Below are 27757 nucleotides of genomic sequence, written 5' to 3'. Positions count from 1 at the left end.
GGCACGCTCTACCCCGAGTCGGTTCCTCTTCCTAGAGGCAATGTGGCTGTAGGTACTCCAAAGTTTCTCCAAGCAAGAGGAGTTGACGGCCTGGCTAAGTATGCGGATGGCAAGCTGCTGCAGCTCTGGTCCATCTGAACCAAAGTCCTCCCACCATAGAGCAGCACCAACTTTGGAGCGGTCAACATGTGCATCATGACAGCCATAGGAGCCATGAAATGACCTGTACATCGAAAGCTGGTCCCTGATCTTGCGCCTAACCGATGCATTAGGCACAAGACGATCCAAGATGATCCTCCATCCAGCGCGCACCTCCTGGTCACTCTCCTGCTTGTTGCCTTGGAATTCTGGGTCCACCACATATACTGCTGCATGCAATGGAGAGTAGTAGGAATTCCACCTTCCTAAACACAAGGCATGGATCTCCTCGTATCTGTCTTCGTCAGGCACGAAGTCTTTCAACTTCTCTATCATGCGATCCATGGCCTCGTAGACCTTGCCTATGCATGGTTGCATAGCGTCTACAATCCTCAATAGGTGGACTATGGGCCTCACCATAGCATCTGTGGTCTTCACATGCTCCCACCAAGAGGCGTCATCCGCCCGTAGCCTACACTCTTGGCCAGTGTTTGTATGGGACTCTTGCATGGCGACAAACTCGTCGCTAAGGAAAAGCCCCCTCAAAGCACCGCTACAATCCTTCAACCGGCCCAACATGAGAAAGTTGTAGGCAAACCGGGTATCGGAATATTTGAGGAGAGAGAGACAAGACCTCTTGTTGAACTCATGCCGAAGTCTTTGGTGGTTGAGGACAAAGAAGACCATGGTGTTGGCCTCCTCAATGAGCGGGTTGATCCATGGTAATGCCCCGATGTCCTTGAGGAGGTTGTTTAGGCAATGAGCCATACAAAAGGACACCGTGACATGTCCATACATACCTTGGAGAATAGCTCCCGCCGCCCTATTGGAAGGCTCCCCATCTGCAACAAAGCCCACTACATGCTCGGGGCCAACGATCTCCATGGTGGTAGCCCACTCCGTCGCAAGCCCATCCGTGCTCTTCCCAATACCGGATGCATCATGAGATGAGATGAAGTACATCTCTCTGCGGGAATATGCAACCATGCCGTGAATACTCCTCTTGCGGGTGTCACTCCATCCATCCACAATGAGGGAGACTCCGTTCCTCTCCCATTGCCGCTTTGTGTTGTCCGCGGCTTGCTCTACAATGCGCTTCTCCTTCTCGAGCAATGTAGTGATCAAGCTCTCGGATGAGGGGAGCGTATAGGTTGAGCCATACTCCCCAATCTTCTTAACCATGACCTTGAAGTATTCCGACCTATTCAAGAAAGTAATTTACTAATGAGAAGGGGACTAGGATGATGAAAACATGAATGATGAATTGGCAATGATCGATTGCACTTACCTAGCCGCTTGAAAGGCAACGTGGTCGTGGAAGAAGAAGCGGGCCACCGCCATATCCACCTCCTCCTTCAACTTGGGGTTCCAATTCTCCCCAAGTGTAGATTGTCGCCGTGGGCCACGTAATGGTTGAGAGGCCCTGGAGATGGAGGGTGCCGGCGTCGTGGATGGAGTAACATTCCGACTTGATGGTAAAGGTGATGGTGTGCATGATCTCGATCCACCACATGACTCCATTGTAGAGGCTTGAGTTCCTCTCCCCATCGTCGTGGGATCCACGGCCACTCGTGGTGTCCTTCTTGTCGCTTTGACCGCTTCGTAGACATTAAGCTTGTCAAGAAGTTCCCGTCTCTTCTCGAGCGTGACATTCGTGCAAAACCTCACCTCATGCCCACTCTCATGCAAGAGGTGGGCTCGCACTTTGTCGGCGCCACCCGTTCGCCGGTACGGGCAAAGCTTGCATACCCATGGCCGAGAACCGCCTCCATGAGCGGATGAGGTGTAGTTAACCTCCTCCCACCATGTCCATCCCGTTGTCCTTCTACGAGAAGCCCTGGCACGTGAGGAGGATGCCATGGTTGAGGATGGCTTGACTCAAGAGGCTTGAAAGTTGAGGGGGAGAGAGAGAGAGAGAGAGAGAGAGAGGCCTAGAGGCTAGAGCCTAGAGGCTTGGAAGTTGGAAGACTCAAGAGGCTTGAAAGTTGAGGGAGAGGTGTGAGAGAGAGAGAGAGAGAGAGAGAGAGAGAGAGAGAGAGAGAGAGGCCTAGAGGCTTGGAAGTTGGAAGACTCAAGAGGCTTGAGAGAGAGAGAGAGAGAGAGAGAGAGAGAGAGAGAGTCTAGAATCTAGATAGTAGGGCGACGGCCCACGGGCCTTGCGTGAGAGCCTAGAGGCTTGGAACTTGGAAGTTGGAAGCTAGAAGAAGCTTGAAAGCTTGAACCTTGAGCTTGAAAGTTGAGCCTTGAGAGTTGTGTGTGCTTGTAGCCTTGAAGAGGCTTGTTCTTATATAGATAGGCAAGAGAGAGAGAGGAAAGCCTCAAGGGCAAGAGAGAGAGAGAGGGCCAAGCTTGAAAGCTTGAAAGCTTGAGCCTTGAGAGTTGTGTGCGCTTGTAGCCTTGTAGAGGCTTGTTCTTATATAGATAGGCAAGAGAGAGAGAGGAAAGCCTCAAGGGCAAGAGAGAGAGAGAGAGAGGGCCAAGCCTCAAAGGCTCAAGGATCAAGGGCCAAGGCCCAAGGCCAAGCCAACAGCCATAAGCGGCTAGAAACGGCAAGCGCAACGGCCAAAAACGGCGAGCACAACGGCAAAAAAACAGCCATAAAAAAATGCAACGGCTCTCTGCCGTCCCCCCACAGAGCCGTCCCCCACCGGCGTCCCCGTCCCCGTCCTCGTCCCCTGTGAGTGACGCGTCGTGGGGGACGTCCGTCCGTCCCCGTCGCTGTTCTGTCCCAATTCGGCGTCCCCGCGTTCCAAGCAGACGTCCCTTCCGTCCCCTGTGACTATGCCACATAGACCAGGGGATGGTTTGCTACCTAGTATTGTACCTCATCATTTCTGGTTCACATCAAGCCGAAGTGGCTGATATCATGGCACAGTTGAGACGAACTTTTGAGGTGACTGATCTCGGTCTTCTCTCATATTTCCTTGGCAGGGAGGTGGTCCCAACAAAAGTACTGTCTTCAACTCATTACTTCCTACTTTCCTGATGGTGCTATCCTTGTGGCTACCCCATTGGATCCAAGTTCCAACCATCAAACTATCAAAGGAACAAGACTCATCTCCACATGAAGAGCGAGTCTACCGCCAAGTGGTTAGGAAACTCATATGGCTCACAAATTCTCGACCTGACATTGCCTATTGCACATCCATTTCAAGTCAGTATTTCAATGCTCCTAGTGGGCCACATTGGAGTTCAGCAATGAGGGCTGTTCGCTATCTAGTAGGTACCTATATGTTTGGACTTCACTATGGTCGTGGGATCACCCTGCGTGGTTACACGGACTTCGATTGGGCCGGTGATTTCGATTCCCGATGTTCTCGTTGTGGTTATTTGTACTCCCTCGGATCTGCCCCTTTCTTTTGGTCTAGAAAGAAGCAGCCGTTGCAGGTTCTTCCGTTGAGGCCCTATATGGGCCCTCTATGATGCCACCACTGAGGCTTTGTATCTTTGTCAGCTTCTTACGGAGATGCGCATTCCCATTGACACCGCTTCTACCATCTTTGTCGACTGTTAGAGTGCGATTGCCCTTGCTGGCAATCCTATTTTTTCTAACCGTACCAAGCATGTGGGTGCCCATTTTCATTTTACTAGTGAACATGTTGAGCTTGGTACCATCAGACTCTAGTACATTCCTACGGCGGACAACCATGTAGACATCCTTACAAAGTCCATCAACTGGCCCATCCTCCAGCGTCTTCGCGAACGGATCGGCATCGGTGCTCCACCATCACCCTCCGCATATTGAGGGGGGGGGGGGGGATCTTCCTCTCCTTTTAGATTTTTTTATCATTGTTGTATCGGGCACATGAGTCAGTGAAAACACCATGAGGGCACGACTCGTGTGAAAACCCACTGCATTGCATTTACCATCTTGCATTCCCTGTGCATAGCATTCTGTTTTTTGTGTTTGGCATGTGTGAATGAAAACCCAAAAATGGGCATTCATGCATGTGAAAACCTCTTGCATTGTGGCATTGATCCAGTACCGCCCAAACTCAAAAACGGTTCTACACCATCGACAAACCAACGCCCCATTCGTCTTCAAACCCCTTTTTTCATCTTCTCTCATGATTCGCTTTTGGCCTGAGAGGGGGTGTGTGAGAACATGCCATTTTATCCAGCCCAAAAGGGTCTTTTTGGTATTTACTTTGTCTTTGCTGCTGGCCGACAGTTTACCCTGACCGACCAGCAGTCCTTCAAGCATTTAAAAGAAACTCAACATTATTCACTTCAGAGACAACACAACCCGGAGTCTTGCTGCAGCCGGTGCTCCTTCATCTTCAGGCAGTGCATTATTACCTTCTGCTGATGCTGGTGTTGTCGCATCTTCTGGTTGCGCATCCTCTCCTACTGCTGCTACACGCCGATTATCTTCTCCGGCTGCTGCTATAGGCTGAGCATCCTCTCTACTACATTCAGTGCTTACATCAGCGTTTTACTTCAGCACATCATCAGTGCTTACATCAGCGTTTACTTCAGCACATCATCAGTGCTTACATCAGCACATCAGCGTTTTCTCCACAGCTCATGGGACAGCAGCCCCTCTCTACTCCTTGACCTCGACATTGGGACGGCAGCCCTCTCTGCTCATTTCTTCAGGACAGCAGCCTACCATCTGCTTTGGATTGTGGCCTTCTCCACCCTCTGCATTATCACGGTACAGCAGCCCTCTCTGCTCCTTCGGAGTCTCATACTTTGCTTTTGTACTGGATTTTATCATATATACACTCACTCATTGCATGCTGTGTTGATTTGCTCTGATCTCTCATATATTTGGTCCTTTTGTCCTTTTTCCCTCACACCTCGTCCTTCTAGACGATGTTGAGAATCTGTTGGAGGTGAGGTCTAAAAAGAATAGCAACCCCTCCTGAGCAACGTACTCCTCCTGATGTGAGGGTCTTGCCTCGGGAAATTGACTCTCACTCATATCTGACTATGTATGGCGAATCCTCTCAGGGTTCTGATGAGTCTTTGTATAGAAAATGACATCCTTGCTTGAGGTTAGCAGTATGGAACTGCAATGGAACCCTGTGGTCAACTCCAGGAGATTGCTTAGTGATAATGACCCTGCCATCTCTCATGAACTGTTACCATCGGTTCATGCCAGTGTGTCACTAAAGAAAGAAAGAAAGATATTTTAAGCGTCTACTAAAGACCGGATGGGCCTCAGAGACCAAAGTGATACAATAATGTCCATGGCATATCTCATCATGGAACAGAAAATACAGTGGAACAAATCAAAACTATGTCCATGGCATATCTCATCATGGAACAGAAAATACAGTGGAACAAATCAAAACTATCTCACTGGAGTGATACAAAACTGTCCATGGAAATCTCATGATGGAATACTAGGAGCATGAAACATGAAACACGAGAGGAGCACCAGCCCCCAATAGATGCTTCCATGAAACATGAGAGAGAGAGAGAGAGAGAGAGAGAGAGAGAGAGAGAGATTTGAATATTCTACTCCTCTTTAAAGCTGCTGATGTGCTGGCAAAGTTCTTAACTAGGCACACAAGGTTGGTCCTGAATGTTTATCAGCATTGAGCAACTTTATCACTGATGCTGTTCATGCTGCAACAGGAAAATGATGGGGATTGAGTATATGCTTCATGAAGTTCAAGAGCCTAATTTGTTTGTCTTTAGAAAACAGAAACGGGATGGTCCAGAGAAAGTGACACCTATATCTGCATACTACATTTTAGATGGCTCTATCTATCAAGCCCCAAATTTACATAATGTGATAGGGTCAAGAGTGGTATGTGTTTCATTTGATTTCTTATTTTTATTTCCTCGTAATCAAATCAATGTACCTTTAATACCATGCAATAGTAATCAAGAAGCCTACCTCAAAGTGAAAAAGACATTTAAGAAGCTAAAGAATAAAAAGGAATCTCAAAAAATAACTTTCCTTTCTTGCATAGATATACAGGATTGCTGTTTTAAACTACTACTGCTTTTGCGGATATGCCTTCTAGTCCCTTGTAGCCGCAGTGATCCCGGGCGGTGGTACAGTTGTTTAGTCAATCTGTACAACTTGTGCTAGGACATGATTCCATGATGAATATCAATAGTAAATATTAGCTTGATGAAGCTTGTCTGCTGCAAAGCTGTGCTTACCCTTCTTGCTCATGCGCATATTCTGGTGAACGTATGGCATGTGTCTGCTGCAAAGCTGTGCTTACCCTTCTTGCTCATGCGCATATTCTGGTGAACGCATGGCATGTGTCTGTTGTCTTTCCTCTGTCGTGATTCCTTCTTCTGTGACTTGCTTGCAAACACTATTGGAGCTGTCTTGTCCGACCTTCCTATCTTCTCACCTCTCCTTGCTGTGTGGCCTTCCCAAGTTGTTTTGCCCACCTGTTTTTTTATTTAATGCCACCCCCCACCCCCTTCCCTTCACTTACAACCTTGTAGATTGAATCTGCATTCAAAAATGCTTACACGTACACATACATATACCCACGACAAAACGTGGAAACCAGTTGACAACACACTAACTTAATCATAGCAAATTTTGATCAAAAAGAAGAGCAGTTGAGTTTTAAGAATGAAGTAGGTTATGAGAGCATGGAGGCCAATTGTGTACAGTTGTCAAGATTCCTAGAGTATTTGTGTTCTTACAATGTGCTGGGCCTGGCAGGTAAGGGCCCTTTATCACATTTCTAAAGCTTTTTCAGAGGCTGCAACCAAACTTGAGAAGATTGGATATGGTAAGGGTCGTCCTTTCTGTGCAGGAGATTAACGCATACCTACTTGGTTATTTATTTATTTCCAGTTTTAGATTATAAAATAGCAGACTTGCTCAGTTGTTTTGTTTACCTTTTTTTTGTTGGCATTAGAGAGAGGTTTAAGATGGGGTTATGGAGGATCACAGAAGATGAGCATTGTCATTATAACATGATTAAGAGAATTAGACAAAGGCTCGTTATCATATTATATTGATAGAAGGCCTCTTATATAGGCTCAAGTTACAAAGCTCCATGACATCATTGATGAGCTCAAGGGTTCTCCTCAATCCGCTCCACGTATCTAGGCTCCATGTGGGCTTAGAGTCAAACCTTGTGGGCTTTATTAAATGCTATGGAATCTCCTCCAATGCCACTTGAACTCTATGAGTTTCTCTAGTAAACTCGAAGCTCTTACATGAATAGAATTAAGATTTAATATGCCTCCTTTAACCTTAGTGCATGGGCATAGGTTTTGGGTGTATTTCCCAAAAATTTTTTGTTTAAAAAGCATAATGTTTAAAGAGCAGATCTCTTGGACCATGATGACGTCCTAAATGAAATGTTCAGAGTCTGGCACGTGCATCCGGCACTCGGATGCCGTGGACATGACTTTACCTCACTCAAGTGCAAGGCCGTGTGGTTGGACACTTGGCCCATTGTGAGCCCTTGTCCAAGGATGTGTCAGCCATTGAGCCGCCGCAGGTGTGTCAGAGTTAGATGTGAATGCCCCGCAGGAGGACTAAAGCAAAGTCCTACTGCATTTTGGCATCAACCGAGCAACATAACAGCCCAAAAACAGCACTTAAACAGTGCTGAAACAGCATTGTACTGAAGAGGTTATTACCCTATTCCGTCCCTGCTTTGGTGTAGGAACTAACTACACCGGTTCCAGGAGCTGCAGTGCTGTCCAGACCAGTGGCAGCCAGGGAACCTTGTATCAACCAGTTCCAACCTGTTTCTAGGGCACGATTCAGCCCCCAGGACAGTCTGTCTACATATTCAGCAATAAAGCAAATACACCTTCACTGTGGGGCCCTTCAGAGGGTTATTCAGACCCAATCTGGTATACTTGTCTTTCTCGCTTTCTTCTACCCTCTCTATTTTCAGATTTGTCATCTGTGCTTGTTTGCGTTTTACACACAAGCTAAAAAGCATCCTTAAGCTTCCGTATGTAACATTGGTATGAGAGCTTTGAAGCTTTAAGCTAGCTCTTGACCAGAAGGCAAGACTGGTGTCAAGCTCAACGAGGTTGAAAAGGCTGAGTATCAGCATGAAGGTTTCTGGTGCCACACCATGGGACACACATCGAAGATGTGTCCCAAGAAAATCGAGACCCTAGCCCCGGCTCCTGCCTCCACAGCTATGGTGGTGAGTTAACCCGTGGCTGCTCAACCCCAAAATTCATGTACTTTCCTAGCCTTACCAGCTCCCAGTTCCTTTGTTGGTGCTATTGTTAATAGGGAGCTAGAAGATAAGCAGGCTGACCCTCAGGAGTATGAGCACTTAGAGTTGCTCAAGTGTTATGGGTACATTGAGAGACAATGAGTTGTCATTCTGTGCGACAGTGGGCAGTACCGAGAATGTAATCATAGAGCAGGCGGCTTGGTGAACGTGTTTCCCTCTGACTCTGATGGATAAAAAAGTTGAGGGGTCTGGCATAGGCATGAGTATCGCTATTGACTTTGAGGTTTGTAGTGCCAAACTCGTGATTCAGAACACATAATTTGTGTGTGATTTTGTTGTAACTTGTCACTTCGCTCGTTAGAGTTGGCATGTATGGCAAGTGTAAAGATGCATAATCCCACAATGAATAATATACATGTGACATGTCAAAACCATGAGAGCAAGCCAACACTGGCCAAGTGTGTAAAAGGCACTCCCAGTAAAGTGACAACATCAACACTGTAGAAACAATCCCGCTGCAAGGGAAAACAACATAAAAGGCATCTCCAGTAGACATCACATAAGAGAAAGCATCTAGCATAGACCAGCATAAGGGTCAACAAGCATAAGTGACCATGAGGCATCACCAACTGCACGTGGGTAAGTAAAATCTCCCCCTGAAATGCATCTGCGAGACAATGCATACCATGGAGTACAGACTATAGAGCATAGTCATCAAAAGCAACGGCATCAGAAGACATCTCTGCAGGCGATGAAGATGTAAGGGTCAAGGCTTACACATGTGTAGCCAAATTGGCTTGATTTGCACCTATGGAAGAAGATGCCAGCTTCTTCTTTTTTTCACTATCAATACGCTTCCTACATTCCTCTATGGTGTGCCCTGTTTTCCTGCAATAGTTACAACACTTTTTCTTTTCAGGCTTGTCCTTTGTCTTGGGAGGATTCGATGGGCTAGGTTTAGGCCCAGGTCTATTCCCACGAAAGGGAGGAGTCATTGCTGACTCAGCAGACATCATGTTATTCCTGTTGGAACGAGATTGCTCTTCATTGAGCAAGAGAGTCACAAGGTTGTCAAAAGTGACCGCATTAGGTGCATTGCCAGCCAAGAACCGCAAAGTGGTGCCGAGTGTTTGATAAGGGTCATGCAAATTATGCAAAACTGTCTTAACAAGATAGCCATCTGTCAAGACCTCATCAATGTTAATGAGCTGCTCTCGTAGGTCTTTCACATGCGTAAGGTAATGATCGATAGATTCACCTTCAAGCATGCGGTCAGTCTCAAGCTTGCCCCGAAGGTAAGCTACACGAGCCTCATTGTGACCTGAATATGCCGCCGCCAAGGTATCCCAAGCACCCTTTGCAGTGGTGCAGGAACGAATGTGCGGAATGATATGCCTGCAGCACGAGAGAGCAATCAATGCATGGGCCTGAGCATTCCTAGCATCCCAAGTACGCTGCTGCTGAGTAGGAGGAAGACGAGGAGGTAGACCTGCAGGAGGGTGAGCGGGAATCACTTCACCTTCCGCTGGAGCAGGTGCAAGAGGACGTTCCTCAGTGCCATCCACATATAGCCATACATTCTTGGCAACCAAAACATGACGCATCATATAAGCCCACATAGGGTAGTTATTCCCATTGACCTTGTCCTCTTCAGATAGCATTCCAAAGAGGTCATTATTACTGTTGGCCATGATAACACAACAAATCTGTCACAAGTCACCATGAGTAGGCAATGCCCAGCAAAACCGTAAGAATGTGGGGGATAAATAGCAGGATAATAATGGACTGAAAGGGAAGTCCTTCACCACGAGAAATACATATGCATGTCCCAAATCTGCAATTGTATTGCACGATGATGTAAATCTGTCAAAGTGTCCACAATGGCATACATATTCTACAGCAAACCACAAATGTATACATGTGCTGTGAAAAACACGATCAGCCGATACTTGTAAAAGGTGCAAATGCTCAAATCCTGTCAAATCAAAGGTAAATTGGTCGAATTCTCCAAAAATGGGCTCAATGTAGAAAAGCCCTAATTTTTAGGCAGCCAATTAGACCAAATCTGAATCGGACCTGCACCTGTAAATCTGCTAATGCGATTGTCAGCTGTACCAAATGCTGTAATGCTCCAAAAATTGGGGCAAATGACCCAATGCCAAGCAAATGTGCCTATAATACCCAAAAAATTGGGGGAAATGCCCCAATGCCAACCAAATGTGCCTGTAATACCCAAAATTGCTTGCAAATAGTGCCAATTTCTGCAGAATCCCCAAATTTCTAGTGTAATTATGCACCAAATCTGCTAAAATCAATGCCAATGTGTGCCAATGTTGCAATTGTAGGCTCAAAGGCTCAAAGCACCAAAATTAATGCAACTAATTTGCTAATTTTAGCAATTTCTGAGGTTTTGAAAAATTGAGAAAAAATCAAAAAGGAAATTACTGAGCTTGCAGTGGCTTCAACAAGGCAGGCAGTAGTACGGGCATGAGGCAGCAGTACGGGTAGCAGGTACACAGTACGGGCATGAGGCGGCGTAGTACGGGCAGCACAGGGGCGGAGCAGATCTGAACAGTACGAGCATGAGGCGGCGCAGATTTGGGCGATGGCGGCGATGGTGTTGACAGCAGGCGCAGAGTTGTCAGATCTGGCACAGGCGGCTGCTATTGCAAGTGGCGCAGGGCGCCGGTGTTGCAGGCAACGCAAGGCGGCGACAACGAATCTGAAGGTGGCGGCGCTGCACGCAGATCTGACAGGCGGCTGAGCACAGTGGCGGCTGCAAGGCGAATCCCTAACCCTAGGTGGCACACAGTGGTGGCTGAGGGCGGCGGCAAGGTGAAACCTTAACCCTAAACAACAAAACCCTAATGCAGCAAAACCCTAATGCCAATAGGCTGAAGCTCAAGCTCTGAAGGGCAGTAGGGGGAAAACCCTAACCCTAACCCTAACCAGGCTATGATACCAATGTTGGGTAGGAGGGAAGCTAGCCTGCACACACACACACACACACACACACACACACACACACACACACAATATCAAGCAGAGAGAAACGTGAGAGTGCTGGAAAAGATGTACTCAATAATGATATGAAATGAAAGTACAAGTGAGTAGTAAAAGGCCTCGGGCTAAGTGCCCAACACACATAAGTGTGTTCACACGGGGAAAAAGCCTGTGTCTAGTCACAGGGAAAAAGTGCCCGTGAGTAAGCTGGGTTCACACCTGAACTAGCCAGGAGTGGACATGACCAACAGGAATCCCGAACTTTCCTTTGATCTCTCATCTTTAGGTGAAGAGGGGTATTTGGAAAGGCGCACAATACATGATTATATATATTGAGACAACAATTAGACCATAGCCAGTACCATGGATGGGTACACAATGCTACATGACGGGTTTCAAAAGTTGTTCCTTCGGGACAAACTACCTCCCAAACTCCCAACCTCCTACGTAGAGGATCACAAGATAGAATTTGTACTCAGCTTGGAACCTTTGAGCAAATTTCCATAGTGCCTAACCAAGGCCACAGAGGGCTAGGAGGACCACCAGCTTGAAGAATTACTGCAATTTGGTGTCATATGCCCTAGTAGGACACCTTTTGCAGCACCAATCTTGTTTGTTGGGCAAAAGGACGGTTTGTTGCGACTGTATGTTTGGTGTTGGTCACTGGTGTTTTGAGCAGGTTTTCCAACAAGCCTTGGGAGAATTATTGGAAAGCAGGTATGTGGGTGTTGCGATATATCCAAGGTACTCAGGAGTGTGACGTCACGTATGGTGTGGGCAAGACCTTCAGTGGCTTTTGTGGCCTTAATCGGGTAGGTGATTCGGAGACCAGGTGCTTAGTAACAGGGTATTGTTTTTCTCTTGGTTCGGGATGCATTTCTTGGATCGATAAGAAACAACCCACTGTTGCCCTCTCATCGATAGAGGCTGAATACAAAGCTGCATGCTTTGCATCATGTGAGGAAGGATTCTATAGGATATGAGAGTAGTGCAGAAGCAACTCACAACATTGCATCCTAATATAAAATTAATCCCTGATTAGTGCAGCAGTTAGGACAAGTATTTAGGTAAACATTGACATCAGAAGCATCATCATCAGTGTAGCAGCATTGTCTACATCATCAAAGTCATCATCAAGCACCATCATCAGCTACATCATCATTATCATCTCCATAAGCATTAGCTACAGAATTGGCATCATCATGAAGGGGCTGGGAACCCTGTTGGCAGCCAGCAGAGATGCTGTCGGCTGGGGTCCCAACAGCAGGCGGCCAACAGCATGGCAAAGGTGTGGACAGCAGCCGTACAAACACAGCATTAAAGATACAAATTCAGTAGGTATTTGTCCACCAAAACAGGCCGACAATCTGGATAACTGGCTGACTGCAGTCTCAATGTATTATATAAGCATCATCTCATTTTCAGCAAAGACACAATTCATTATTCAGTAATTCAGTCATCATTCATCATAGCATTCAGTAGAACTCATGTAGAAGGGCTAAGGGTCAACCCCTATGGGGCTAACCATATGCCTCCATCATGTACAAGCTTCAGTAACCGTTTTGTACCATATGAATAAAGAAAACCTGACACCTAATCTCTCTCTTCTTCTCTCTCCTTTGTGTCTTAATCTCAAGTTAATTATCATCAATGTTCTTAAGTATGCTTAGGGCTGTGGATCAGTTCATCAACAAGAAGATGCACAGATGGAATCCCCTTTCACGAACATGGAGTTGCAAAGTGCTCTTGCTAGACTGGGTAAGTGGAAGTCACCAGGATGGGATGGATTGGCTGTCTTTTCAGATATACGGTCAACTCTAGACTTGTATGGGCATATGCATGGGCGATATGGACGCGTGTATGGAGTTGTACGGACATGTACGAACAAAACTTTCAGAAATCCTAAAACTAAAGCCTATCTTCGGACCAAAGAAGTCACCATTGCAGGAGGATCTAGAGCTACCCGCTCTATTTATCATGGAGGAGACAAGGAAGCTACTCCTAGGCCTACTCTTTCAGATGCGGTTTCCTCAGGACAGGTAAGGGAAATGAAGGCAAAGAAGCTAGAAAAATCGGAAGATCATCAGATTGATATCATGCTAGGAAGTTCGACAAATGGTTTGCAGTGGTGCTTAGGCCATTGCATGTTTCGGCAAATAAAGCCATGGGATCTTTGTGGACCAAAGCTGAAACAGAATCCTTTTGAAGCATTGAGACTTTATGCTAGCAAAGGACCAGTGTTGGATATTCTAGACCTTTTTTGTGGTTGAACATGATGAGCTTGCATTGGAGCAGTCTTGAACCAAAAAGGCCATGCTGTGGCCCATGAATGTCAAAGACAACAAGAAAGCATATGCATTATCTTGGAGACCCTTGAGCCATGAGGTTTCTATGGGGTTACCTTATGGATTTCACTTTGATGAAGGATCCTTATGCTACTAAAGAGGATTTCAAAGATGTTTTGGAACAGATTGCAGAATAGAGATTTGGTGACCTTTTATGTCATCAAGTAGGGTTTTCTTATGATGCAAACCCAGGTTATGTGTGACATAAGAAATTGAGGCCAAGGAAATGGAAGTGCCATGCTCCTTTCTACATGGGGCATAGAGACACCTTGACTACACTTCAGCTTTGGAGAGCTACTTCTATTGCCTACTATGAGAAAGAACATTCAATTATATATTCGAGAATGTTTGGTTTATTAGAAGGACAAATTTGACGAACAAAAGCTAGCGGGATTATTGCACCCATTGAATGTTCTATGGAAGAGTATTGCTATGGATTTTATCTTTGGATTGCCAAAGTCAGGGAATGATGATATATGGACCTTTCAGATTACCAAGAAGATCATCGGTTGGGCCTTTCAAATCATTGCAGGACACATAATGCCTTCCATGACAGTTTATTGAAACCATGTACAGGTTACCTCCAGAGGAGCCTGTTTTGGAGGATCCACCAAGGGTGGAAGAGCCAGAAGAGATTGTGTTTCATTCTATGAGAAAAAGAGGAAAGACAGTGGTCAAAAAGTTTCTCTTGGAATTCGAGAATTATTTGCTATTAGATGTGAAATGGATGCTAGAGAAGTACCTCTAGGACTATCTAGATATACTTCGAGCTTATGAAGAAATGGTTGGTCCAGATGTATTTGAAAAACAGATATGGACGTCTTACGATCAAGACAGATTCAAGAGGGAGGGATTGTGCCTCTAGCTCTCTTCGTTGTATATATATTGGACTAGAATTGACCATTATTGGACTAGAGGGATTGTGCCTCTAGCTCTCTTCGTTGTATATATATATATATTGGACTAGAATTGACCATTGTTCTGCTTATAATGGTTACTTGAACATGCTCTAGTTGGGTGGCGACGATGCCGGATAGCCCAAGGAGCAAGATTTGTATATGGGAGGCAACGATGCTAGATGACCCATTGGACGGCAACGATGCCAAAATGAGATTTGTATATGGGAGGCAACGATGCCATATGAACCATTGGACGGCAATGATGCTAGATATCTTGGACTTCGCAGTCGGGCGGTCATTGTGACCAGATGGCCCAGATGACTGCATTTGATTTCGCAGTTAGGCAGTCATTGTGACCAGATCGTCCAGATGACCGTATTGGATTTCACAGTTGGGCGGTCATTGTGACCAGATGGCCCAGATGACTGTATTGGATCTCATAGTCGGGCAGTCAATGCGACTAGATGACCCAGATGACTATGGAAGAACTCTCGGGCGGTCCTAGTGACCAGATGGCCTTGAGGATAGTTTGAGTTGTCCTAGTGGCCAGATGACTCAGCACGGTTTCAATGAAACCAGACAAGACAATCCATGAACAGAAGGATCATTACTTGTGCATTGCATACTGATGTATGTTTGAATTTCTTTGACTTTGTGTGCTGTTTTTGATGTATGGACAATGCTTGGATTTATGGCATGTGATAGTTGACTAGGCTACAGACTATCTGGCCAGTACTGGAATACCCAGTAGACGCGAATGATGTATGCTTGTTTGTTGACTAGCTTGTGTCTAGTTTTTGCAGGAGGTAGGTATGCATTTATTTTATCTAACACATGTGACAGGTAACGAAGATGTACCATCAAGAACAAGGACATTGGTCAAAGAAAAGGCATTGAGATGTTGCCAGATGAGCAGATGACACCACAAATATGGGGAAAGACCAAATGCACAAGCTCACCAGATGGGGCTAGGACCTTGAAAAACATATGGAAGTACTTCATGTACTTGGAACACACGGATATACATGGAACATATGGATGTGTTTGAAACACTTGCATTCTACAGTTGAGGACAAGTGCGATATAAGAGGGAGGAAATGTAACTATTTGGCCCTCCTAGCTCTATTTCACATGATGAAACCCATGCCCGGACATCAGATAGATGGAAGAAGACATGGGGACAGGGTTCATAAGATTTGATTAAGAAAAAGCACCATTCTTGGTTAAAAAAGCAAGAAAAAGCAAAAAGTAAAACAGGGTTGACCCCGCGAGCCAATGGTACCATTGGAAAGAGGAGACTAAGCCGGACCAAAAAGCTATAAGGCGTTTTTTCAAAAAGCAGCTCTAAGGCCAAAAAGCAAAGCACCAAAAGTTGAGTAATATTTTATTAATAAAAGTAAAAAGAGCAAAAGCAAAGGCAAAAAGGAAAAAGCAAAGCAAAAGCATGGACAAGCTTTTGGCAAAAAGCACCCTTTTCAAGTATAGAAGGGCTTGAACCTCTCTTGTAGCATCATGAAGGAGATCGTGGAGTGTGTGTGGGCATCATTATGATCTAGGAGAGCTTCTTCTTCGACATCAACACCTTCTCCAACTGCTTTTCAGATGTACGGTCAGCCCTAGACTTCTATGGGCATATGCACGGGCAATAGGGACGCGTGTACAGAGCTGTATGGACAAAACTTTCAGAAACCCTAAAACTATTCCAAAAATCCTAAAAACTGCTTTTTGGATGTTTTTATTGCCCAAAAACTATTAAAACAAGTTTTATATTAGTTTTCTTGCCAGAAAGAGCTTTTTCATGGTTTTCTTTATCGACAAGGTTGTAAGAGTTGTGGATATTACTCATGGGAACTTGGACTACTTGAACTTGGATTTGAACTTGGATATGAACTTGGACATGAACATGGAACTTAGACATATAGCTTGGACATGGATTTGGACTTGGACTTGGACTTGGACTTGATCTAGACTTAGTTTTAGATTTGATTTGGACTTGGATTCATTGGATTTGGATTTGGTACTAGCCCGGTGAGAGATGCTTGTGGGTCATCCCCGTGGTGTGCACGGCATCAGAGATCTTGTGCCTCGACATCAACATCGACTTGGATATCCTACATCGGCATATATGTCTGTTTTGTATTCATTGATTGTATTGATCTTGGCCAGCGTACCCTTGGATTGTTCTTGAATAAATTCCTGAAAAGGGGGCGGGACCTGTTCCCTGCTCAATGTGGTGTATTGTGCAAGATCCCTATTACCTTCCCTCTCTCCCCTCTCTCTCTATATCTTTATCTCTTGGACATGTGGTTGAGTCTTTCATGGCACGCCCCACTGGGCTTACACGTTACCATGTATTGGCTTAGAAAAGTACCATGATAACAACTTCCGTGGAACAATGACAGCCATGGGCACGGATGCTGGCTGCAATGTGTGCACGTTACAAGGTTGATTATTTTGGGCATTCGAACCTCTCCTACTGGGATATCTTGGTAGGTCAGGTGCAAGGAAAACCCCAAGCTGCCCCTACTCTTCTAGATTGCTGCAAGATTGGAAGTCTATGCTCATTTATTTGCATTGGATACATAGGCTAGTGCCTCTTGGAAACACAATGGTAACTAGAATGTGCATTGGAGCAGAGTATTTGATACGCCATTGGAAGTGGTTGAGCCAAGAAAAGCTTATTTTTTAGCACAAAAAGGAATTTGCACAATGGGGGATGTCATCGACTGAAAGAAGACTAGTATTGTTTCCACAAGCACGACGACGGTGGCGATTGGGAGCCCATTACCACCCTATATGGAGACTTGTTGTTGCTTAGCTAGCAAGACATGGGGATATGTCGTATATATCGGTTGGGCAACGACAAGATGATTGGCTGCTGAAGAACAGCCGACCAGGTTATATCACGGAGTTTCCTCTTTGTAGACTGACAACGGCAAGGGCATATAGATTATTGCTTCCACAGCCATGGATAACATGACATGCAAATCGGGTGGCATATGAACAAATCCTTAGGCTAGTGGAAAGGTAATTTGGGAAAGATATGGAAAAGCACATTGCCTTTAAAACAGAAGGTTTTTCTATGGAGATGCCTCACAGGAACGCTCCCGATAGAAGAGTATTTGACAAAGCGGAAAATGTGGCTCCAAATTGTTTGCAGTGTAGATGGAGGGTATGCTATGGGCATGCACTGACACAAGGGATTTTTTGAATCGTCTATTTTCGGATATGCGAACAAGATTCCGTAGGGTGACATTTGGGAAAATGGGAGGATATAAGAATCTGCTCTTTTCTTTGCCTGGGCGAGATATTGGGCTAAATGGACAATATGGCTGGATTGTTATTATGAGGTGTTTGCACAACCTCAGATTGACGAGTACGTATACTTCCGCCAATCATAATGTTAGTCATTGCATGACAGTTTTGAGCTACAGATTGATCAACAGAACTACAAAGTGTTTTTCCACTGTTTTTAGATGTATTTTAATGAGAGCCTCTCACTTTGAGGGTTCTCAAATATAAGATAAAACAGTGGTTTCACAAAAAATGTGTGTGTATAATTTGTGCCCCAAGTGTGATGGGCAATCATAATCGTTTCTGCATTTTGTGGGACACTGATAAACCCACCCCCTCTCTCTATAGCTATGGAGATAGATGATGTACATATGGGGGAAAAATGCTTTGACTTGAAATGGGGTGTGTTTGCAGGTTCATGCTTCGCATGCCATAAGTTTGGTGAGCATCTAGCTTCAAATTGTCCTACTCTCACATTGTGACCTTCGGCTGATTCTGTTCCTCTTCCTCTGATGGTGAATGAACCAGTAGTTCAAGAAAGGCCCCCTACAAGCTGGACACTTATTTCTGCCCATGTTGCCAATATGGTTGTGCAGACAAGAAGCAAAACTGTGCAACAGCCCATCCAAAGAAAAATACTCAATGTTAGACCGTGACCATTGCAATCATGCACTTGGACAGTCATCTCCATCTACATATCAGAATAAAGCATCCACTGCAGCAAATGTTGACGCTGGGATGTTGTGGGCTGATGTGTTTAAAGGTGGAATGATGAAACTGCAAAGCATACAAGATGATATTGATGTGGCCTTTACTTGAAATTGCTCCCTTTCTTCTGACAATGAATGTGCCAATAAAATGTATGTCATATAATATACAGGGGTTGAATAACCCAAGAACCTGGAGATTGGTTTGGGACTATATGTACAGAATGAAACTGGATATAGTTTGCTTACACAAACATAATCAGCATGCTCTAGCTGGGCAAACTGATTTTTTCCATGACTATGATATATATTATGCAGGCTTGAATACTTGAGTTTGCGTACTGGTCAAACATGCATTACAACCGATAATGGAGTATAATGATCTAGAAGGCCGCCTGATCATTGTATAGTGTATGTTAAATGGCCAAGTTTATGAATTTGCATCGGTTTATGCTCCCTCAATATCACCCCAAAGAGCTAAGCTTTGGCACAAACTTTTGCAGTATCCATGGCTAGCAAATGAATTTCTATGTGGAGACTTCGATAATTCACCACTGTATGATAACAACACCCGTGGTCAATCACATATGATTGTAGGTGAAGAGGTATCATGGGAAAATGTAATGCATTATTTGAATGCAATGGATGTCTGGAAAGAAACTTGTCCAGACAAAAAAGGTTTCACATTTATCATAATGCCTTTTCTGATTATCGTGCAAGATACATATCTTGCACCATTCTTGAAATGTGCCACATTTGGATATTTGGAAATCAAAGACAAGGAGGGTCACGTGCATCATCATGACTTATGCTTCAAAGAGATTCCTAAACTGAGCGAGAAGAAAGATGCAGCAAATGAGGGTGATGAAGCCAAAATTGGTAGGCCATACCATTGAGAGTTGCATTGCATTGACCAAGGACTATATTCAAGCACTTGTGGATGGATTGAATGCTCATTTTCCTGATCTCCCTCTATTTAATGCAACTAAACTATTTAGTCCATGCAATTAGGCTCAAGATGAAACGACAAGAGAGGGTAATGCAAAGTGCTGGCTTGATAAACTCTTGCAGCATCTTCAATCAAGCAAGCAAAACTCTTTTGTGATTGATGAAAAGGCATGTAAACGTGAATTGTACACATTTATTGACACTTTGTATTTAAATTGCAAGGGATTTACTATGCAAGACTCATGGGGAACCTTCTCCAAGATAAGAGATTGGCAAGATAGCTTTCCCAATATATTGAAACTATGGCAAGCAATCCTTGTTATCCCAACTAGCACAGTGGCATGTGAGAGGGGGTTTTCAAAGCAAAACATAATAAAAGATTTGATGCGAAGTAGGCTCACAATTAAGACTCTAGATGATCTAATGAGAGTATCATCGACAGGCCCAATGTTGGATGATGTTGAATGGGACAGAGTCTTTGAAACTTGGAAGGATGCAAAGGAACGCAAGATCTATGATATGTGATTTTTGTAGAATGTCAAGAGAAAATCACACTTGGTTACTTAGATTTCTTTCATAATTATGCTTTTTCTCACGTTTGAGTGGACTTAAATCATATGGTGTATGATTTTGAGTGGACTTAAATCATGTGATGTGTGGAACTTCATGTTCATGATACTATTTCTTTCATGGTTCCAAATTTTTGTACCACATGAGTTTAATTTGTAATTTTGACATTAAGGCTTATTATCAAGCTGAATGTAAGAATTCTCAATATATCTTTGAAGTATAGTTCTTTTCTCTCCTTTGACATCAGATTTTTATGTGTAAGATGCTAGAAGATCGAAATATGTTTTTTTTTTTTGAAGGATACTTTGTTATTGAAAACATCACACGAAGGGCAATGTAAAGCTAAAACCCATCATCAAAATTTTAGATGACAGGCATACCCTCTCGTCAAAAATCAACCCTGTTTATATCCATCTACAAATCCTCATGTGGAAGCACGAGTGGGACTTTGAAGAAAGAAGGAACATCATAAATGTTGACTTAGGATTTCTTCGACCATGTTATGGTGCCAACCTCAAGTTGGCAATGATCATGGAAGAGTTGGGCCTAGTTAAAGAATGTTGGATCTCTAGTTTGCGTAGCTAATGCATGGGTGAATACCTTGCTAGGATTAACCATCTTAGCGTGTATCTTCCTCATAAAAAGTTTGTATTCAAACACCTTGGTCGCTGCTTTAAGCTGTTTGGATCCAGAGCCTAGGAGAATGACCCTGTAACCACTCTGCAAATAAATAACTTTTTGGCGCTCTAATATAAATCTGAAAGGATTATACACTTTTGTTTAAGAACTTAAGTATTAAATATATTTTTCTTAAGTAATTTTGAATAATAAATTGCTCTTGATAAATTTCAGAAGCTATGAATCAAGCCAAACATCAACTTGGACCCGTGGAAGAACCCCTTGACAATGATGTCAAGGAAGCTCTTCACAAAGCGCAACCAAGTCCTTCAAGGGAGAGAGAAGAAACTTAGGAGAATCAGTTGAACCATGGATTAATTCCATGGATGAGTATTTTGATGTTGCCGCCTACAATGACAGGAGCGAAATGGGGCTTGCTCGCTTAAATATTGCTGGTGTCGCTCGCGCAGGGTGGAAGAATTACTATGAGTCCACTGGGCTTGATTCCAGTCAGTTAAGAAGGGATGATGTCAAACAATATCTTCGCCAAAGAGTCTGCCCACCAGGATTTCATGAGGATAAAATAAATGAGTTCCACGAGGGCAAGACAATCAAAGAGTTTACCACCAAGCCTTCACCAATCTTCTACATTTTGCTCCACAAATGGACAAAATAACTCTTTTGAACAAGTTTGTCCGAAAGCTAGATGAGCCTCTCGACATCAAGAATGCTAAGCCTGCAACAATTTCTAAAGCAGTGGCCGTGGCTGAAGATTTCACCAAAGCCTTTACAGTGAAAGCTACACAAAAATCCCTACCGTCCACCAAGAGGTCATTTACTTCAGGTAATGTGTCCACACCTCCTCCACCAAAGAGAAACTGCGGCCAAAGTATAAACAAGAACTCCTAGGCGGGCACACCCACAACAGAGGTCCTCATTGATTGATATGCTAAAGATAGGAGATGACTATTGACACCCCCTCTCAGCTCTTGGATGTGGAAGCAACCCCAATGAGCCGGAGCATCGCCTGAGGTAGAGACTTCGTGAAGAGGTTTGCCACATTGTCCGCCGTCGAACAATAATTAAGCAAGATGTCACCAGTCAAAATCTTCTCTCGAACAAAGTGATATTGTATCTCTATGTGCTTGGTCCGGGCATGGAAGACCAGGTTCTAAGCAATAGCTATACAGCTCTGGTTATCGCACTGGATGACCGTGGGTTCCTTATGTGGAAACCCTATTTTGCCAAGTAACCTCCGCAACCACACAACCTTGCGAGCAACACAAGCAGCCCGGTACTCTGCCTCTATAGAAGACAAGGCAGTAGTTGGCTGCCTCTTGCTGCTCCAAGAAATAGCTCCCGAGCCAAGGGTAAATCCGTCGCTTGATGTGGATCTCCTCCCCAATCTGAGTCACTCCAACCTTGCCGAGTCTGACTCGTTTCGTCGTTTTTCCTCTAATGTCATAGAAGAGTCCAAGATCCTTCGTACCCTGCAGATACCACAAGATCCGCAATCCTGTGTCCCAACGAGTCTTCAAAGGTGTCTGCATGAATGAGCTCAATAGCCCCATTGGAAAGCTCAAGTCCAATCTGGTGTTCAGCAACCAAATCAATGAACCAACAAGCTTCCGATACAAGGAGGCACCAACCCCATTGGAAGCAACCCCAATGAGCCGGAGCATCGCCTGAGGTAGAGACTTCGTGAAGAGGTCTGCCACATTGTCCGCCGTCGAACAATAATTAAGCAAGATGTCACCAGTCAAAATCTTCTCTCGAACAAAGTGATATTGTATCTCTATGTGCTTGGTCCGGGCATGGAAGACCGGGTTCTAAGCAATAGCTATACAGCTCTGGTTATCGCACTGGATGACCGTGGGTTCCTTATGTGGAAACCCTATTTTGCCAAGTAACCTCCGCAACCACACAACCTTGCGAGCAACACAAGCAGCCCGGTACTCTGCCTCTTTAGAAGACAAGGCAGTAGTTGGCTGCCTCTTGCTGCTCCAAGAAATAGCTCCCGAGCCAAGGGTAAATCCGTCGCTTGATGTGGATCTCCTCGTGTCTGGATCTCCTCCCCAATCTGAGTCACTCCAACCTTGCCGAGTCTGACTCGTTTCGTCGTTTTTCCTCTAATGTCATAGAAGAGTCCAAGATCCTTCGTACCCTGCAGATACCACAAGATCCGCAATCCTGTGTCCCAATGAGTCTTCAAAGGTGTCTGCATGAATGAGCTCAATAGCCCCATTGGAAAGCTCAAGTCCAATCTGGTGTTCAGCAACCAAATCAATGAACCAACAAGCTTCCGATACAAGGAGGCACCAACTTGCTCACAAGGATCGTTAAGTGTAAGTTTGGTGTTTGGGTCCATTGGTGAAGAAATAGGCTTGCATTTCTCCATCCCAAAGATCTCCAACAACTCATGAACATACCGTTGTTGAGAAACAAAGAACCCCCTCAGGGTCTGCCAAATCTCCAATCCCAAAAAGAAATGGAGTAAGCCTAAGTCGATCATCTCCAACTCCTTTGACAAGGCAGCCTTTGTCACAGCTATGTGCTCCACATGACAGCCAGTGAGAATAGGATCATCCACATAAAGGATAATCAAAGTGGCCAGTTCATGCTGAAGATTAGTCATGGCACGGGAGTGCACGTGACAATTAGTGCATATACACTCTCAAATTCATGCATTTGCTCATTTAGCATACATTGCAGCACAATGTATCTACCAAGAGGATCATTATAGGCGATCACTGGTCTCAAAGCTATTCCTATCATTATGCATGTGCATGAGTTATCAGCAATTCCCACACAAAATATACTAAAACCTCTAAAATAGGCTACTTTTCCAGCAAAAGCATGTTGATTAAGCAAACCATGTCCGGAACCTCCATTTATTTGGATCAAACAAACCCTGCACATTATATGTTACATATTTACATGGTGTCATGTCCATCATGCGACTTGCATATAGTCATTTGCTAATACTAGATCTCTCTGTAGCTCTCCATGCATTTGTTGCAAGTATTCCATCCCTCCCTCCATTGCATTCAACCAATTCATGGATGTACATGTAGTTGATTCGCCCAAGGTGGAGCATAGATGTTTTATCCCAGTGCCTCACAATCAATGGCTTATTTTTCAAGGCCACTATTCTTCGAGCATTTGGTGTTGCCCAACCATCAACATCTTTTCTTTGATTGATTTGTCGGTTTTGCACATTGCTTTTATTTTGTGCTTGCTGCATTGTTTTTCCTTTATTTTGTGCCATACTTTGTTTCGCATTTGCATTCACTACATTTACCATTGGTATTTGTTATGGCAGTTTTGGTTGTTCCTACACCAACGAGAGGGAATTGAGTCCTCGGGGGGGTGCAATTTCAGTGTTGGGCATTCCGATGCAAAATGCCCAAACTTGTTACATTTAAAACACAACCCAACAAAAGGAGACCGGTGTAATACATATGGCTCTTCCCCCATGGGAACATCAGCAATCTCGACTTTAATGCTTTCAGGTGTTGGCACATTCGTATGCCATAGCACATAATTTTTTTCTATTGCCCATGATTTTGGGTGCACACACTACTTTTCCCAATGTTTGAGCTATCTAAGGCAGTGCATCCTTAGTTCAATGGGAAAATCCACTACAACAACCTATAACGGGCATTGATGTTTTAGCAGCCCTTGATAGGTAGCAACAAGCACCCATGACAGCAGATGCACCATTTGCTTGGTGTAAAATAGAGGTGCAATCTCAAACAACTTTTTCTCTTCCTGCACTGAGTTAAGCAAGATTTTTGAGAATCCTCTTGTTGAAGTAAACTCCTCCACACATTCTTCAGCCAAGAGATTGTTGACCCACTGATGAATATCCCTCGTTGAGGGTATGTCTCGGGAAAAACAATATTGTAGCCTACTGTGAAAATTTCCTCACTTTAGGCATTATGGTTTCTCTTTGCACTACCACTTTCACATACAGTTTTGCCTTGCTCCACTTGTGTGGCAATTCGTAATCTTTGTGTAGTATGTTAGAGAGAAATTGAAATTTTGGATTCTCTGCTAGTTTGACTCGTTTCGCTTATGTTTCCTTGAGATCAGAGTGGCATCTGGTATATACATTGTGAATTTTCTCTGACCGTTACTACTTCATATTACCATTCATAAGCCATAGCTTACTTTGACCCTCCCTATTTCTTGGGGCTTTCCTAGCCACTGTGTTGTTCGTTGGTATCTCTTCCTTGAAGGTTGGTCATCTTAGCCTCACTTTCGAGAATCGTTACTAATACGCTTTCTTTATTGTAAACTACTCTTATTGGTTTGTCCCGGGCTTAGTAAATTTTACTTAGAACACACTTTCTTTTCTTTTCTTTTTTTGGTGAAAACCTCTGTCACCAGGAGGTGAAACTTTTTGCAGTTGTTTTCTTTATTTACATTTCTTTGTAAATATATATTTTTCTTTTCTTTCTCTTTGGTTGCTGTTGTTTTCCCCCGGGATCTCTTGGAAGGGCTTGGGCCATTGCAATGTCAGAATGGGTCAGCCAGTGGGACTTTGGACCAGTGGTTGGCTAAGCTTGAGAACTGCACTGAAAGATGAATGACAGTGTCCAGGACATGGGCACTGAAAGATGAAGGACAGTGTCCAGGACATGGGCACTGAAAGATGAATGACAGTGTCCAGGACATGGCCACTGAATGAGGGTATAGGCCAGATTACATTAGTAAGTGGCCGCCACCGAAATGTGAATGTATTTTGAATTCTAAGCAAATTCTGAAGTGACCATAGTGGTCAAAGATGGTCAGGAGACCAGAAGGAATGCAGATGACATCATCCCTAAAATCTAGGAAACTGCTATTTTTGGCAGTGTCGGAATTGAAAAGTGTTCGCGTCAGTTTGTGCAATGTCAAGGGGACCAAAAGCTGACAAAGGATTGTTGTGAGAATGTGAATCAGTCAGGAGATTTTTAGCCTGGAAGATTGCATGTGGAAAAGGCTTAAAAATGTGCCAAGAGTCAAATTTTGGTGCATTTTCCTCATAGAGAAGAGGGAAGCGTGGGAATTTGGAAAAAGGAGACTTATTTGCAGCCATCATGTGGTTTTGTTGCAGGAAAACCAACATTTGTGGTGCACTCCCTTGCCCTACAACTCATGAATTGAGGGTTGAGCTTGCTCCCCACAGCCTCTCTCTCTCTTTCTCTCTCTTGCAGACTATGGAAATGCTCTCATCAGATAAAATCAGGTACAGTTGTGTGAATTTCATGCTTTTATGCAAAGGCTAGTTGCCTCCTTGAAACAGTACAAGGGTTATTTTGGGCTGAAAACAGGTCTGTGCAGAAAATTACAGCAAGCTGAATTGTGATGTTTTGGACTCCATTGGGTAGTCTGAAGCCTATGGAAGTGAGCCTGTCAGTTGGGACTCATTCTGAGATGTTATGGAACAGTTTTAGTGCAGTTATGTTGGCAAATTTCTCCCAGAATTTGTAAAACTCAGCTGATGCAAGTAGAGTGCTTTGTTGCACTTGTGCTTTGTAATTTCCAACCTTTTAACAATAAAGAAATACCGCAAGGGGCGCCGGACTTCGGGGCCAATGTGTTGTTGAGCGAGGGAGCGAGGATTCTGTGATTGTGTGTCTGAGTAAGTCCAGGTTATTTGTGAATGAATTACCGCTTTATGTGTCCATAGACCGGTTTTATGGTTCCGTTGCCGGGATTGGGTCCTCTTTTTTGCAAGAGCCCGGACACGGATTGGATTGGGTGAACAGGAGACACACATAGTGAGGTACAACTGATTACAGGTGAGAAAGAGTATGGTCTCTTTCTTTGGATACAGGTTCCCTTAAACTTTCAGTTGACAGTATGACAGACAAAGGGAGAGGCAAGCTCCCTGCCGAAGAGAGTTCCTCTTCTACTCGCAGACAGCGTATAGAGGTGACAGGTGTCCAGGTGTCAGCCTCTGCTCGGATGGAGCCAGTAGTACAGCCAGCCTTGTTAGAGGAAGAACAGGAACAAGAGGATTTATTTCATGCGTAGCTCCTGAGCATGGTGGGTACCTTTGAACAGTTGGTGAAGAATCCCAGGATGAAGAGGTATTTGCAGTCAAGGACAGGGGATTCCCAGGCTGAATCATCTCAGCATGCAGTTGAGAGGGCACAAGAACAAATGCCAAGGATGCCACAGCATGTAGAGCAGACACCAGCAGTGGCAGCTGATCCAGTGCAGCATGTTACACAGGCACAGGTACATGCATTTAATGGCCAGGAAAGTAATGTGCAAAGGGTCATGCCGACCATTCCTCCATTCGTTGCTTTCCAGCCTGGCTATTTTGGTGGTGGATCTGTTTTCCAGGCCATGGCTAGGCCGCCCACAGTTTTGCCAGGACTGATGTCAAGAGGGTCACCAGGAATGATGCCTATGGAAGCTGTGAACCCTCTTTATGCCAATATAGATGTGCAGCCCGGATTTCAAACTTATTTTAGTCCAGTTTTGGGGCCCGCAGCACCTGTCAGTGTGGCTGAATTTTCTCAACCTAGTGGACAAAGAGCAGTAAGGACTAATGCAGAAAAGGTACAAAAGGATTACAAAGAAGGAGGTCAAGCAGTAAAGTTTGAGACTTTCAGTGGGATGCAGGACAAATTGAAAGCGCTGACTTTCATTCAACAGTTTGATGCAGCATACACTGGGGGTAACTTTACAGAGTCTTCTAAGGTGCGGAAGGCTGCTACTTTCTTGAAAGGTAATGCATTGCAATGGTGGACCTCACTGTTGATGCAAGGACAAGCACCTGCTACATGGGTTCAGTTTAAGCAGCAGTTTTCTTTTGCCTGGCTTACAAATACTTTTGAAGTGGATGTAATGACAGCATGGCACAAACTTGATGCAGCTAACTATGTAAATTTGGAAGAGTATAATAAGAAGTTTTGGGATGCACTCTTGCCAGTAACTTCTTACAGGACAGTGCCATTGTCAGAGCAAATAGAAAAGTATTGCTGTGGTTTGCCCAAAGAAATCAGGGATTATTGCATTAAGACCAATGTTTCTAATATGACTCAGCTCATTGAGAATGCAAACATGGCTAATGCATTGCTACAGGGAGGTTCACGTGG

The 27757-nt window shown here is 44.4% G+C and overlaps 1 protein-coding gene across 1 annotated transcript in view; it reads left to right on the top strand.

Moving 5' to 3' along the window:
* MED6 (RNA polymerase transcriptional regulation mediator-like protein) overlaps positions 1–27757 on the top strand; it is a 139765-nt gene that overhangs the window by 81709 nt on the left and 30299 nt on the right. Inside the window, exons 2-3 of the mRNA XM_086800592.1 lie at positions 5725–5899; positions 6785–6854. Coding sequence (XP_086656718.1) covers positions 5725–5899; positions 6785–6854 — 245 coding nt within the window. The remainder of the gene's footprint in view (positions 1–5724; positions 5900–6784; positions 6855–27757) is intronic.

Source organism: Cibotium barometz, chromosome 1 (genome assembly GCF_041138505.1).
Source record: "Cibotium barometz isolate CiBa-2024 chromosome 1, ASM4113850v1, whole genome shotgun sequence".
NCBI classification, from domain to species: domain Eukaryota; kingdom Viridiplantae; phylum Streptophyta; class Polypodiopsida; order Cyatheales; family Cibotiaceae; genus Cibotium; species Cibotium barometz.
This window is presented reverse-complemented; position numbering and strand designations above follow the sequence as displayed.